Below are 16,525 nucleotides of genomic sequence, written 5' to 3'. Positions count from 1 at the left end.
GATTTCACCCATTCCATCTTCTCTTTGCTTCTTTTAAAACAATTGTACTGAACTGCATGTGCTGTTGTGCCTAACGCTCTGTAAAGCATGTTAAATAGAATGCTTACTAGCTTATAGACTCGTCCATCTCCCTGTTTTAACATTTTCAGTCTGTCATCTCGATCTACCCCAACTCCTCTTAGACCTCTGCCTCCTTTTCTCCTTCCATCTTCACTGAGTGATTGATTCTCAAACAGGCCCAAGTCTGCCTTCTCTCTGTTCTTGAGTCTGTCTTGGCCCTTGCTCTTCTCCCTATTTCTGAACAACTTTAACTACCTGTAGAGCAAGGGTGGGAAACCTTTTTTCTGCCAAGGGCAATTTGGATTATTTATAACATTTACAGGCCATACAAAATTATCAACTTAAAACTAGCCTGCTATATTTGGTCAAACATTTAATTAACTGACCCCTAATGCCTTGGCAGAGCAAGACCAAATGATTTTGTGAGCCTTATACTGACCATGGGCCAGACGTTCCCCACCCTTGCTGTAGAGGGAGGACTGCCACTCACTAAGCTTCCTCATGGAAACATCATTCCTCAGACTACACTAGAATTCAAGCATAAAGATAGTATGAAAGGCAAATGATTGCAGGGTTGGAGGTAAATCTCTAATGCAGAATTCTATAAATGTCTTACAGTGACTAATTAATCATCTAAACTAGGGCACACTAGGGAAATTAAAGAAGGTACTATTAATAATTGTGCTGGGACAGCAGTCATAAACCAGGACTGTTGCAGGCAAACTTTTCAGGAGGATTTGGATCACATAACCCTTTTTCTGCTCCTTTTGCCCTGACCCCTAGAAGCTGTACTTCTGTACCATTCTTATGTAGCACATGCAGAGGGACTCCTGGAAACTTTTGTTTTTCTGTCTACCCAAATGTCCCCCAACCCTCATTCTTCCCCTTATTGCCCAATAATGACAGATCATACTCAAGCCAAATTAGGGAGAGCAGCTCTATTAACACTGGTGGGACCAGGAAGGAGCAGACCAGTGTGGACTCAGAGCTGTGCAGTGTTTTCTTGAGAGTCACAGTACAGTCTTAGGGTCAGTTCTCTCCCCAGCCTTTGCTTGGGGAGGCTTGAGGCTTGGCTTTTCCTTTCCTTGGCTCTGGCTTTTGAGGAAGTTGTTGGGGAGGGGATAATGCCTCTGGGTTTCTTTGCCCCAAACCCCTCTGGATTTGTAGTTGCAATCTGCCTTGGAGCCAGAGTTGATAAGAGAGATTAGTCCTAGGTCTGGGTAGGGACTAAACCTACAGCAAAGGAAGGAAGGAACTCCAGGATAGAGTACGCAAAAGGGAAGGGCAGGAAAGGTAACCAAAAGTTTGTGAAAATGAAGAAAGGGAAGAGAAAGCAGGTGAAAAATCAGGCCCTAGATTTGCTTGTTAGGAAGGGTGAGGTAACTTTATGCTTAGGAACGCACAACCATGCTTGGTTTTCACCACCTCTGCTTTCTGGAGCATCCTTCCAGGGTTATCTTACCATCTGAGGCAAGTACACCCACCCTTCCCATGAAGTGTCCACCTTAAGATTCAACCTCCCTCAGCCCTTCCAGCATGCAGATGTGCACGAAGAGGGATGCTGGGTGGAGGCTGGTGCCATCCTTGGAGAGGAGGTGTATATGGCGGTAACCTGGAAAGGCATAGGAGGACAGCATTAGGAAGGCAGCCAGAGTAAGGGTTTGGCCAGGGGTGGAAGGACACGCTCACCTTGTTGCATGCAGGTCCAAGGCAAGGTGTACTGACCGATAAAGTCATTTCGGGATGTCCAGTTGTAATCCTTTACCAAAAAACGCAGCATGGCCAGCTCAGGTACCAGCAACTGGAAGCATAGTGTCTGCCCCCAGTACGGATTAAAACCTGGGTGGAAGAGGGGTGAATGTGGGAGGGAATGAAGGAACAGACATTGTTGACTTTTGGGGGAGACCTGCATTCTGGGTTACTTTCTCTGTGTGCTTTCACTTAATTTTCATAGCAATCAGGTGAGGAAATTGAGGCTCTGAGTGGGTAAGCAATTTGCTCTGGTTACTAGACCTTATAATTGAGAGGCCAGGATTCAGACGGAAGATGTCCAAGCCCTGATTCTTTGTCCTGTTCCACACTGCCTCCCAAGGAGGTGGGAACAGGATGGTGGTGACATGGAGTATACTGAATGAAGGGCAGGAAGTTAGGAAAGTAACAGTCATGCTCCTCCCACCTCCCCCCAGCACTGCCCAGTCTCACCATTATTCTCCACATAGCTGGTCTCCTGCCGGGTTGTGTCTGGGCGAACACCAAAGATTTCCACTCTCACCAGTGGATCCACAATGGATCCCTCTTTGGTCTTGTCCACTTTGGGGAGTTGTTGACCACTGATCACCTGCAATAGTTTCTGCTCAACCAGCCCCATTCCAGCTCTCACCCCAGGGGAAGGGGGAAAACTAAGGGAAGAAAGAAATGCAGGACTTTGTGCTCTAGCTTTGGGTTTGCAAAGCCAATCCTCCATGGGTAATAGATTTTCTTCTAGTAATCTATGTGCAATTTAAAATGCATCCAAGTAGAAGTTGAACAAGGTTTGAAAGGTATGTTAGTGACAGCAACCCCTTCTATAGCATTTGCTGTGCACCAAGCATAGTTGTAAGCACTTCGTTTTAACTAATCACCACAACCCTGTGAGGTAGCTAGTAGTATTACCCCTATTTTGCAGGTGAGGAAACTAAGGTTAAGAAACTTGCCCAGGCCCTGACCAGTTTGGCTCAGTGGCTAGAGCATCGGCCTGTGGACTGAAGGGTCCCAGGTTCAATTCCAGTCAAGGGCATGTACCTTGGTTGCGGGCACATCCCCAGTAGGGGGTGTGCAGGAGGCAGCTGATGGATGTTTCTCTCTCATGGATGTTTCTAACTCTCTATCCCTCTCCCTTCCTCTGTAAAAAATCAATAAAATATATTTTTTTAAAAAAGAAAGAAACTTGCCCAACAGTTTCACAGCTAGTAGGGTTTGAACTAGGCAATTGGCTCCAAAGTCCATGCTGTTAACAATCAGGCTAGTCTGCATCTCACAAGGAACTTTCCACCCATTACACTCCTGTCAGGCCTAGCCACCTTTTCCCCCTGCTTCTATCCCAGCTATCCCAAATTTCTTCCCAGCATTTTCACTTCCCATTATACCTGGATTTGGAGGGTCTGGGCTTTGAAAGGGCTGATGGGCCTCTCCGGGTGGAAGGAGCTCTGGGTATCACGAAGGAAGTCTGGCTTCAGCACGTAGCCACAGCCACCATTCTGGCGGAAAAGGCCATCATAGATGTCCATCTCAAGCCCCGCAGTCTGCACATTCATAGCCACTGAGGGCCCCAGAAGAAAAGAAGGGAAGAATTCACCTTGGAGGCCATCTAGCCTCTCAGGGAGTTATAAAAGATATATTCAGTATAAAAGAGCCTGTTGGGAATACCTCCATAGATATCTTTCTCAGCCTAGCACTCTTGGAACATTCCCTGGACCTACAGCCACCCAGGATCTTGTTGCCAACTTGTTGCTCTCCCACTCCCCCTTCACTGGGCCTACTGCCCCCTCACCCATCTGGCAGCCTGCATTCCAGAATTCCTGGGGGTTGTAGTTAGATGAATCTGTCCTCAGACCACTAGGATACACACGGCTCAACTGCCAGGCGTTATGCTGCACAAACTGATTGCCTGTAAAAAGGGTGTAGGTAGAGAGTTGGAAGTGGAATGGATTCTCCCCCTCCCCTGGTCCCACCAACTTCAGTCTTCTCCCCAGCTTCTCCCTAGAGCTTTGAGTCCACTATAACTCCTGTCCCCATGCCTACTCTGAGAAGTTTCTTAGCTCCCTGATCCCTCCTCAGCTCCCTTGTCTTCTTGGAACTCATCTGCTTGCCCATCAGGCCTGACCTTACTCATCCCATTTCTTCCCTGTCCCTCCCTTTTGGTCCTGACCAGTCTCCTTGATGAGGTTCTTGGCCTTTGTTTCAGAGAAAGATGATAACTCATAGAAGCGGTAGTGCTCCCTCGAATGAGTGAAGTTATAGAATGAAACAGTCTTTGTATAGATAACCAGGGCAGAGAGGGATGGACACAAGATGGCCTTGGATTTCTGGAAAAGGAGAAAGAAAGGATGATGGAATCAAACCATTAGCAATCTGAGAGGGAAGAAGCCAATAACCAAGATCTGAACTTCCCCACCCAACCTAAGCCTCTGCCCACTACTTCCCCACTGCATTATCCCTCCTGCCTCACCTGCTTGAAAAAGAGAGGGAACCCAGGCTTGGGAAGAGGAGCCTGGACCGTAATCTGACAACAGATAGATGAACAAAGCAGCGGACACATCACAACCTGGGGATGGGAATGGGAATAAAAGCAGTCTACATATACTGATGGGATTAGTTTCCTCTGGACTTGAAGAATCTGTTCTATATTACTTTCTGGGTAACAGGTTTTAAATTTTATTATTATTCTTAAACAGGTATCATCCTCCCTGTCTTTTGTCTTTTAAAACAATTATTCTTGGTCAGAATGTACATGAACCCAGATAGATATGTCAAGGTGTGCAAATGGTCATGTAAGTCACATCTGGGAGGATGTGAGGGTACCAGAGTACTACCTTTAGATTTATCTCCTGAATTCCCATTTCCATCCCTGGGCATAGCAGCAGGTTAGACACCAGAGCCCCAGAGGGAATAGTATAAGCTAGGAGTCAGTCGCTGAGCCAAGCAAGTGCACAGAAGAAATGCAGACTTCAAACCAGGATTTTGACGGTCCCACAAATGATACTCCTCCCCCATAGGGAGCTGGGCCACTCAGGTACAGCCTTCTCACAGTCTTCACTGTCTCTACCTCTTCCTGCTCCTTCTCTTTGGCTATTTTTGGCCCTACCTCAGATTCACCTTTTCCAATAGCTTTCTCTAACTAAGCTCACTTTAGTTGAGGTCACAGCAGTCACTCCAAAAAGCCCTACTTACTCAATATTATAATGCTGCACACACACCCATCAGTCACTTTCAAACTTGCCTCTGAGGAGACTGAGAAGTACAACGATGTCTCAGGAGTTACCTGGGAGACCCAGGATAGAGCCAAATGGGCATATCAATTAGGATGGCTCTGCATTTATCTATTTTATGTACTAAGATTCCAGATAAGATTTCATTAAAAAAGATTTCATGGCCCTAGCTCAGTGGCGGCAAACTGCGGCTTGCGAGCCACATGTGGCTCTTTGGCCCCTTGAGTGTGGCTCTTCTACAAAGTACCACCTGCAGACACACACGTACAGTGTGATTGAAACTTCGTGGCCCATGCGCAGAAGTCAGTATTTTGTGGAAGAGCCACACTCAAGGGGCCAGAGAGCCACATGTGGCTCGCAAGCCGCAGTTTGCCGACCACTGCCTTAGCTGGTTTGGCTCAATGGATAGAGCATTGACCTGAAGACTGAAGGTCCAGGTTCTATTCCAGTCAAGGGCACATGCCCAGATTGTGAGCTCAATCCCCAGTAGGGGGCGTGCAGGAGGCAGCCAATCAATGATTCTCAACATTGATGTTTCTATCTATCTCCCTTTCTCTCTGAAATCAATAAAAATATATTTAAAAAAAAAAAAAGATTTCATGGCCCACAGAAGTTGGACAGCCATTGCAATATATCTACTAGTATATATGGCAATATATACTGATGCCAAGTATGCCTCTTTCATTGGGGGCAAGGGGCATTTTGCTCCTTGGCTCTCTACCCTCCTGACTCTAGTCTCTTCACACATGGACTCCCAGCTTGTGATAGTCAAACCAAATGCCAGAGCAAAGACCAATCCCCTGGCCTACCTTCTCATTTTTGTCCTTGCTGCGAGGGCTCAGCTCCTGGGTCTCAGACTCAAACTGGGATTCCAGCTCAGGCTCCTGCTCCCCTTCTAGTTCAGTCTCTAGCTCTTCCTCTTCTTCAAGATCCTCCTCAAGTGTACTTAACTTCTTCCCCTTCACCAGGATCTTCTTCTGAAGCTCCTAGGGGACAAAAATGAAGGGGCTTGGCTACCTGTCTGCTTTGGGACCCTTCTGGAGACTATGCAGATCCTATTATTCTCACAGGGCCACGTCAAAGGCAACAGAAGTGAGTGAGTGAGTAGTCAGAAGTTCCCACAGGAAGGCTGCTTGATACATACAGTAGGAATTTGTATTGGTTTTTTTTTTTTTAAATATATTGTATTGATTTTTCACAGAGAGGAAGGGAGAGGAATAGAGAGTCAGAAACATGGATGAGAGAGAAACATTGATCAGCTGCCTCCCACACACCCCCCACTGGGGATGTGCCCGAAACCAAGGTACATGCCCTTAACCAGAATCGAACCCAGGACCCCTCAGTCCACAGGCTGACGCTCTATCCACCGATCCAAACCGGCTAGGGCGGAATTTGTATTGTTAAAAGCAAACTGGTAACATCTCTATCCATGTGGAAAAAATAAATGGGGGCCCTATCTGGTTTGACTCAGTGGAGAGAGTGTTAGCCTGAAGACTGAAGGGTCCCAGGTTCAATTCTGGTCAAGGGCCTTGATTGGGGCTCATGTGGGAGACAACCAATCTCACATTGATGTTTCTCTCTCTCTGTCTCTTTCCCTCCCTTCCACTCTCTCTAAAAATCAATGGAGCCCTAGCCGGTTTGGCTCAGTAGATAGAGCGCTGGCTTGTGGACTGAAGGGTCCTGGGTTTGATTCCAGTCTAGGGCGTGTACTTCGGTTGCAGGCTCCTCCCTGGCCCAGGCCCTGGTCGGGGCATGTGCAGGAGGCAACCAATCATGTTTCTCTCAGAGCAATATTGCTCTCTGTCTTTCCCTCTCTCATTCTCTCTAAAAATCAATGGAAAAATATCCTCGGGTGAGGATTAACAATAAATAAATAAATAAAGAGATAAATATCCCTGCCTCACATTTGACACATAAAGATTCCTCATTGATTGAAGATTTACATGAAAATATAAAGAATATTACAAAAAAATATGGAATCTTTTTGAATAATCTTAAGGTGGGAAAGCCTTTACAATATGAGATGAAAACTCAGAAGACATAAAAATCATTGGCATCTTTGACTGCATAAAGCTTAAAAACCCCTGTGAGGCAGAAGGTAAGAAAAATAGATTGAAAAATATATTGTCCAGAGCATTAATATTTTTTCTTTCAAAATTATTTTATTTTTTTATTTATTGTCTAAAGTTTTACATGTCTCCTTTTTCCCTGATTGACCCCCCCCCAGCCATTCCCACACCAATATTTTTAACATTTAAAAATTTTTATCCTATATAATAAAAGGCTAATATGAAATTGGCCGAACAGTGAAACAACCGGTCACTATGATGCACACTGACCACCAGGGGGCAGATGCTCAATGCAGGAGTTGCCCCCTGGTGGTCAGTGTGCTCCCACAGGGGGAGCACCGCTCAGCCAGAGCACAGTGGCGGTGGCAGGAGCCTCTCCAGCCTCTGACGCAGTGTTAAGGATGTCCGACTGATGGCTTAGGCCTGCTTGTGGGGAGCGGGCCTAAGCCATCAGTCAGACATCCCCCCAGGGCTCCTGGACTACGGACTACGAAAGAGTGCAGGCTGGGCTGAGGGACGCCCCCCCAACACACACACCCACAGTGCACAAATTTCGTGCACTGGGCCTCTAGTATGTTAATAAAACTTATAAACCTTCAAAGTGGGTAAATAATATTAAGTCAAAAAAAAATAGACCTTTTTAAATTTTTATTCACACTTGCCTTTATGAATCATCTCACTACTGGAGTTATTTGTAGTCCCTCTCTTATATTGTTAGTGGGAATGCAATTTGGTATTTTTTCCAGAGGACTCCTTGGCAATAATAACCAAAATGTCAATATGCAAACTCTTCAACCCAGAAATTTTGCTTCTAGGAATTCATCTCAAGGAAAGAATAAGTGGGCAAAGCTGTACGTACAAGTGAAAAATTATAAACAGCCTAAATATTGATCACTTAGTGGTTACCTTTACTATCTACTAGTTGAATAAATTATGATCCATACATAAAATGGAATACCATAGAGCTGTTAAAAAGGAAAAACATTATATATGAAAAGACATCCATGATATATATTACTAGGTGTACCAGTTAATAATGTGGATTTTTTTCAATAGATAGAGTTACACATATGTTGATATATATGCAATATGATATGTATGCTATTTTGTTGTATTGACAACAAGCTTCAAAACTTCATATGTAAAATTTTCTGAAGGTGTTAACATCATAGATATTTTTATGCTTAAAAATGTTGAATTTTGTGCCCCAGAAAAGAGCATTTGCGGGAAGTTTTAATTCATTACTTTATTTTGAAAAGTGCTGTTGAAAGTTATCGTATACTTCGGGAAGCTTATGGTGAACATGCTCTATCTCAAGATACTTGTGAACACTGGTTTAAACGCTTTAAAAGTGATGATTTTGATGTGAAAGACAAAGAATATCCAGGTCAACCGAAAAAGTTTGAAGACCAACAATTACAAGTATTATTGGATGAAGATGCATGTCAAATGCAAAAACAACTTGCAGAAAGATTAAACGTTGCTCAGCAAACAATTGCCTATCATTTACAAGCAATGGGAAAGATTTTGAAGGAAGGAAAATTGGTGCCACATCAACTGAACGAAAGACAAATGGAAAACCAAAAAGTCATCAGTAAAATGTTGCTTCAATGGCACTCAAGAAAGTCTTTTTTGCATCGAACTGTGACTGGCAATGAAAAGTGGACTTATTTTGAGAATCCCAAACGCACAAAATCATGGGTTGATACAGGTCAACCATCAATCAACATCAACCGCGTGGCCAAATCGCTTTGGAAAGAAGACAATGCTCTGCGTTTGGTGGGATCAGGAAGGTGTGGTGTATTATGAGCTTCTAAAACCAGGGGAAACCGTTAATACTGATCACTACAGACAACAAATAATCAATTTGAACCACGCTTTGACAGTGAAACGACCAGAATATGCCAGAAAACACGGCAAAGTAATTTTGCTTCATGATAACGAACCATCACACACTTCAAAACCAGTTAAAAACATGTTAAAAGATCTTGCCTGGGAAGTATTAACCCACCCACCAGACCTCGCTCCTTCAGATTACCACTTGTTCTGATCGATGGCACCCGCACTTTCTGAGCAGCACTTCAAGTGGAAAATTGGGTCTCTGAATGGTTTGCCTCAGAACAAGAAAAGTTCTATTGGGACAGTATCCACAAATTACCTGAAAGATGGGGGAAATGGACAAAGCAATGGACATTACTTTGAATAAAGCACTTTAATATATATATATATTATTTATATATATATATTATTGATTTTTTTTTTACAGAGAGGGAGAGGGATAGAGAGTTAGAAACATCAATGAGAGAGAAACATCAATCAGCTGCCTCCCACACATCCCCAACCAAGGTACATGCCCACAACCAAGGTACATGCCCACAACCAAGGTACATGCCCTTGACCAGAATCAAACCTGGGACCCTTCAGTCTTCAGGCCAACACTCTATCCATTGAGCCAAACCAGTTAGGGCTGAATAAAGCACTTTTGATGTTTCTCCTGAAATTATCGTGTTTTCTTTGATTACAAAATCCACATTATTAATTGGTACACCTAGTATATGTGTATAAAGGAATATAGAGGATAATTCCCATTCACTTTTTTACAGGTGAAGTACAATATTATATTATTATTCACTTTTTAAAAATATGAATACACACACACATATATATATACACACACATATGTGTTTATAGAACTATTTAAAATCTATTAATAGCAGTTATTAGGAAAGTCATTATGGTGGGGGGATTTCCCTTTCTCTTTATTATTGGCATAGTCTACAACAATTATGAACTTGCAGGAAAAATTAAGATACTCTCAATGAAAAACTAAATATAAAGTAAAACTGATTTAAAATTTAGAGAACTCTGTGTTCAATTAGATTTTTTAAAAATTAAAGTTGTCTCCAAGGATATGAAGAGCAAAATGGTCCATCTGAGGGTGAGAAGGCACCAACATGGAGGAAGGAGCCAAAGCGGGGGGGACACGGAAGCCACAGAAGAGTTTGGGCTGGGGGAGCAGGGCCCCTACCTCAGGTGAGGGCAGCTGAGTGGGCAACTGCCCATCCAAGGTGGTGCTCAGCAGCTGATCCCCCAGGATCTCGGTCAGATGGTGTGCTATGATCTCCTGCTGTTCCCAGCTGCAGTGGTTCTCCAGAGACAAGATGACTGGATAGTCTGATGTCTGAAGGGAGGGAAGAGGACTCTGAAGCCAGAGTTCTAACACTTATAACCTCCTTGCTTCTCCAGACTCACCTAGTTGCTCACTCAACTGAGTACCCTGATTGCTAAACTCCTCCAACCCCATTCCAGGCCTCAAGGAGGTCTTGCTGGATCTGAAGCCCACCTCACATCTAAAAGTCACTCTTGGTGCAGCCATTGTGCAAAGCAGTATGGAGTTATCTCAAAAAATTAGAAGTGGAACTGCCTTACGACTCAGCAATTCCATTTATGGGACTATAACCAAAGAAACCCGAAACACTGATCAAAAGAATATATGCACCCCTTTGTTCATTGCAGCATTATTTACAATAGCCAAGATTTGGAAGCAGCTCAAGTATACATCAGTAGATGAGACCATAAAAAAGCTGTGGTACATTTACACAATGGAATAATACTTGGTTGTATAAAAGAAGAAAATCTTATCCTTTGCAATAGCATGGATAGGCTTGAAGAGCATTATGCTAAATGAAATAAGCCAGTCAGAGAAAGACAATACTATATTATTTCACTCACATATGGAATCCAATGAACAAAATAAAACTAACAAAATAGAAACAGGTTCATAGATAGAAAACAGACTGACAACTGTCAGAGGGGAGGGGGGTTGGGAAACTGGATGAAAAAGGTGAAGGTATTAAGCAAAAAAGAAAAAAACACCTCATAGACACAGACAACAGTATGATGATTACCAGAGAGAAAGGGGAGTTGGGGGAGGTAGAGGAGGGTATAGGGGGATAAATGGTGATGGAAGGAGACTTGACTTAGGGTGGTGAGTGCACAACACAATGTACTGTAGAACTGTACACCTGAAACCTATATAATTTTATTAACAAATGTCTCCCAATAAATTCAATTAAAAATTAAAAAATTAAGGGACAATTAAATGATGAGCATAATAAAAATTTTAAGTGTAAAAAATAATCCTATATAATAAAAGGATAATATGCAAATTGACCCTAATGGCAGAACAACCAGGACGACCACTCGACCAGTCACTATGAGGCACACTGACCACCTCTCAGTCCCTTTCCCTGGCCGGCAGGCTTCGATCACACAATGGTGAATGGGGAACCGGGGGTGGGTGTCAGGGGATGCAGGTGGCGCCAGGCCAAGGCCCTGTCCCCACCAATCATCTCACACACACAGAGGGTGACCCACGGTAGGGCGGGCCGGCAAGCAGGCGGAAACGGCCAACCTCTCGGTCCCTTCCCCCAGCTGTCGGGCTCTGATCACCCGATGGCAAACACGGAAATGGGGGTGGGTGGCAGTGGGGGGTGGGGCCAGCTGCAGGCAGCCAGGGAAGGTGGCCCTGATTGCAGGCCAGGCCTAGGGACCGTACCGGCACACGAATTTTGGGCGCTGGGCCTCTAGTAAATAAATAAAAGTCACTTTTGGGCCAGGCCTGCATGGCTCAGTGGTTGAGCATTGACTTATGAACCAGGAGGTCATGGTTCAATTCCCAGTCAGGGCACATGACCAGGTTGCAGGCTTGATTCCTAGTGTGGGGCATGCAGGAGGCAGCTGATCAATGATTCTCTCCCATCATTGATGTTTCTATTTCTCCCTCACCTTTCTTCTCTGAAATCAATATATATAGATAAGATCTTATATATCTTATCTTTTATATATATATTAAAAGATGGAAAAACCAATTTAAAAAAAAACACAAGTCATTCTTGGGACCCCAAATCTCAGACAAGTGCCAGATCCAACACATATTCCTTTGGGATATTAGGGTTTTCAGGCTCAGGGTGGGTAGGCCAGGCCACTCCCCTTGTTACATGCTCATGTTACACTCTCAGGCTTTAATCTCCAGGTTCCTATCATCCCCCAGTCCTACTCACTGCTTTGTCTATTTCCTTATCCACAGCCTCACTCAGATAGGTAATGAAGTTGTTAGAAATGATTAATCTCTAGTAATTACCTCTATGACAACTAAGTACTAGTAACACAGCTAACACTTACTCATAATAACCCCTTAATATTTGCCTGATGCTGCCCTGGCTGGGTAGCTCAGTTGGTTAGAGTGTCGTCCCAGTATACCAAAGTTGTGGGTCTGATCCCAGGTCAGGGCACATACAAGAATCAACCAATGGCCCTAACCGGTTTGGCTCAATGGATAGAGCGTTGGCCTGTGGACTCAAGAGTCCCAGGTTCGATTCCAGTCAAGGGCATGTACCTTGGTTGCGGGTACATACCCAGTAGGGAGTGTGCAGGAGGCAGCTGGTCAATGTTTCTAATTCTCTATCCCTCTCCCTTCCTCTCTGTAAAAACTCAATAAAATAAAATTAAAAAAAAGAATCAACCAATGAATGAATGGATAAATAAGTGAAACAAAAAATAGATGTCTCTCTTCTCTGGTAGTTGAATGCAAGGGGGATGGTAGAATAAATGTAATAGATGTATACTGGGTCCTGCACTGGGAATAGAAGGTTCTATTTCTTAACCCTGTGACATTCCTCTTCTATGTGGTTTTCTGAAATGACTAGAGGCCCGATGCACGAAATTCGTGCAAAAGTAGGCCTTCCTTCCCCCAGCTGCCGGTACCAGGGCTTCTCTCTGGCACCCGGGACCCGGGCTTTCCTTGCAGCCCCAGTTTCGTCCGGAAGGACGTCCAGTCTAGTTAGCATATTACACTTTTATTTTTATAGATTGTTTCAGGCCCCTTTCTTCTCTGAGCACCCACTCTCTAAAATCAATAAATTTTTAATATATGCCTGATCCTTCATGGTTAAAATCTCTTTTACCAAATGCCATTTGATCTAACCTCCCCTTGTCCCTTTACCCTCTCCAGCCCCAGCCCCAGACCCAGCCCCAGCCACTTTTTCCTCAGATCCTCTTGCCTCACAGTATTTCCATCCTGGGGCTCCTACCTGGAAGGCATACTGTGCTAGAGTGGCCACGACTTCTTTGAACAGGATACGGGAGGTCAGGGTATGTCCATGGTAAACAACAGGCTCCCCACTGGGTCCATCCCATACATCCACCTCCACACAGCGGCACCCCCGCTTCAGGGCCCTGCAAGAACCCCAAGCCCCCAGGTATAGGAGAGGTCAAGGTCTGGTCTTTCACCTAGGGACCTTCTTCCCACTATGGAGAGAACAGTGCACTTACCTCTTAAGATCCCTGTTCAAGTTACATCTCCACAGACCATTCCACTGGAACACTGCTGTAGCTCACACTGATCTCCAACACCTCCCCTCACTCCCAACCAACTCACAATCTTTCCTTAGTAAGTCATCATATACTGCCTCATGATGCTCTGATGTTCTGGTTGTATTTCATTATACAACACCTGAGTTATTTATTTTCTCTATTGGACTTCCTAGGACAGAAACTATATGTTCCGTTCATCTTTGTATCCCCTGAAGCTACTAGATCAGTAGTAAGTGCAAAGATATATTGACTTTCTATCTAATGCATGATTGGTCACAATAAAAGTAGTTACCATTTATTAGGTATTGACACAGATTATATCATTGAATCCTCACAACAACCTAGACAGAATAGACATTGTTATCATTTCTGTTTCACAAATGGGGAAAGTGAGGCATAGGGAGGTGAAATATTTAGCTCCAGAGTAACAGTGAGATAGTTAGGATTTGACTTCAAATGGTCTGACTCCAGAACCTATGTTTTTAGCTCCTATGCTCTACTGCAAGCATGTCAAACTCACGGCCAGAGGGCCGCATGTTCAATAAACGAGGTGTGCGGCCCACCAGCTGTGAGTATGACATGCTTGTACTGCCTTCCATTTAACATTTAGTTTACTTATTTATTTAAAATAAATCTGTCAGGGCCTGAGTTCAAAAAGAGTTTCATAGCTTATGAAAGAGACAAGCTCCATTTACCCATAGGTTTTAATGCCACTCTCCCACCAGTCTTCAGTATCTCCTCCAAGTCTCTCAGGTATTCAAGGATCCTCAGCCCCCAAACTCACCGCCCCCCCCCCAACAACATATTTTTGATTCCTGTTACCATTAACAGTGTCCTAAATTTCCCACAGATGTTCCCTTCTCATGAGCTTGATTCCTCCCCCCTTCCTCCCCACTGCACCGTATATATCCCTCGACGCTGCTCTGGCCACAAAGCTGGTCCCCCACCAGGTAGGTGTTGTGAGAGGAATTGATGTAGTAGTGGTTCAGGGGTTGAGTCATATCCTGGTAGATGGGGAGGCAGGAAGGATTGAAGATGTCTCCGTCCTTTGAGTAGAGGTAATTGAGGAAGCCATCCATGCTCAGCACATGCCGCAGCTTGCCTGAGATGTGGAGTAGGGGAACACTAGAATGACAGAACTCTGAATGGGAGCACCCCAGCACACCCACAGCCAGTCCACCCTACACCTCTCCAGGGTCCTGCCTGTCAGATGGTGTCCACTCCCAGCCTCCAGACCCCAAATTTGACCCCGTCCAGTTTCTGTCATTTCAATCATAACCACCCTCAGAGAATGTTAAAGCTACAAGGGGAATCATTACAAACATTCTAGTTCGATGCTGTCCAATAGAACTTTTTACAATGATGGAAACTGCACTGTTCAATATGATAGCCTAGACACATAAGGCTACTGAGCACTTAAAATGTAGCTGTGTAACTGAGGAACTGAATTTTTAAATATATGTTTTTATTTTTTGAGAGAGAGAAGGGGAGGGAGAGGAGGGGGGGAGAGAGAGGAAAAAAAAAGAGAGAGAAACATCGTTCATTTGCCTCCTGCATGCCCTTGCTGAGGATCAAGCCCTCAACCTGGGCATGTGCCCTGCCTGACTAGGAATCGAACCAGCAAACTTTTTAAAATTTATCCTCACCCAAGGATATTTTTTCCATTGAATTTTAGAGAGAGTGAAAGGGAGGGAGGAGGAAGAGAAGAGAGAGAGAGAAACATCAATGTGAGAGAGACACATAGACTGGATGTCTTCTGCATGCACCCCAACTAGGAATAGGGTGCAAACCCACAACGGAGATACATGCCCTTGACTGGGAATCAAACCCAAGACCCTTCAATCCTCAGCTGATGCTCTAACCAATGAGCAATCTGGCCAGGAAAGAACCAGCAACCTTTTGGTGCAAGGGAGGACACTCAACCAACTGAGCCATACCCGCCAGGACAGGAACTGAATTTAAAATTTTGATTTTAGTTCATTTAAATTTAAACAGTCATAAGGTGCTCATGGCTACCATAATGGGCAGCACAATATTCATTTTGAAGGGGTAATTTTATAGATAGGGAAACTGAGGCCCAGAGAAAATCAAAGTCAAAGGCTTGTTAGCAACACAACCAAGGTATCTTTGTTTTATTCCCTGGGCTGTGTAGCTGCTGCCAACTATGATCTAAGGTTTATTTTTTTCCCTATTGTCAATTCCCACATGGTGTTTTGCCTTGGACCACTCTTTCTTCAAGGGCCAGGTCCTGCCACCCTTTCATAGCCCTCACCCATTTCAGCATGGGCTTCTATATTTACAACAATGACTAACAGTTATTGAGCACTTGCTCTATACAAAGGATGTTACATTCAACATCCCTCTTAATGCTCTCACCAACATGATGAGGTAGATGTAATATAATCTGTCTTGAGAGGTTGGGTAACTCATCTCATGTACATAACCAGTAAGTGTAGGGACTTGAACCCAGACAGCCAGGTGTCAGAGCCATACCCTATACCACTGGGCTGTGCAGTTTCACTGAAGGAAACATTGCTGTAGGGGGGCTCCCTTGGAAGGCAGACTAATTAGATTCTTATGCCCAGCTTCTTGTTCCAGATTTGATAAGGCCTGAAGATGCTGGAGAATGGCAGCAACTTTCATTCTTTATAGTAATACATCAGATCAACAGGTTAAGTCCACACCTTCCAGGTACTTTCATATGCATTATTACATTTGATCACCAATTATTTTAAAAATGAGAAAATCGAGTCTCAGATTAAGCAACTTGACCAAGGTTACTCAGTAAGAAGCAGAGTGGAAACTTGAGCCCAGGTCTCTTGACTTATACTACCCGGCAGGCAGAGTATAGCATCTGATAGTTGAGTGCAAAGGGAGGGTAGAATAAATGTAATGGATGTAATAAATGTAATAGAAGATCCATTTCTTAACTCTGTGACATTCGTCTTCTATGTGGTTTTCTGAAATGATTGCTTTCAGTCCCCTTTCTTCTCTGAGTACCCACATGAATCAACACTTTCTATTTGACTCTAAGTTCCATGAATACATTGCCCT

The 16,525-nt window shown here is 44.1% G+C and overlaps 1 protein-coding gene across 1 annotated transcript in view; it reads right to left on the bottom strand.

Annotated features, from left to right (window-relative positions):
* Positions 1–27: 27 nt before the first annotated feature.
* PLCD4 (phospholipase C delta 4) overlaps positions 28–16,525 on the bottom strand; it is a 31,195-nt gene continuing 14,697 nt past the window's right edge. Inside the window, exons 7-16 of the mRNA XM_036319006.1 lie at positions 14,372–14,573; positions 13,189–13,333; positions 10,125–10,277; positions 5,837–6,013; positions 3,968–4,124; positions 3,590–3,706; positions 3,186–3,358; positions 2,263–2,398; positions 1,750–1,899; positions 28–1,672 (exon numbers count right to left, since the gene is read on the bottom strand). Coding sequence (XP_036174899.1) covers positions 1,566–1,672; positions 1,750–1,899; positions 2,263–2,398; positions 3,186–3,358; positions 3,590–3,706; positions 3,968–4,124; positions 5,837–6,013; positions 10,125–10,277; positions 13,189–13,333; positions 14,372–14,573 — 1,517 coding nt within the window. The 3' untranslated portion in view covers positions 28–1,565. The remainder of the gene's footprint in view (positions 1,673–1,749; positions 1,900–2,262; positions 2,399–3,185; positions 3,359–3,589; positions 3,707–3,967; positions 4,125–5,836; positions 6,014–10,124; positions 10,278–13,188; positions 13,334–14,371; positions 14,574–16,525) is intronic.

Source organism: Myotis myotis, unplaced genomic scaffold (genome assembly GCF_014108235.1).
Source record: "Myotis myotis isolate mMyoMyo1 unplaced genomic scaffold, mMyoMyo1.p scaffold_m19_p_8, whole genome shotgun sequence".
Classification (NCBI taxonomy): Eukaryota; Metazoa; Chordata; class Mammalia; order Chiroptera; family Vespertilionidae; genus Myotis; species Myotis myotis.
This window is presented reverse-complemented; position numbering and strand designations above follow the sequence as displayed.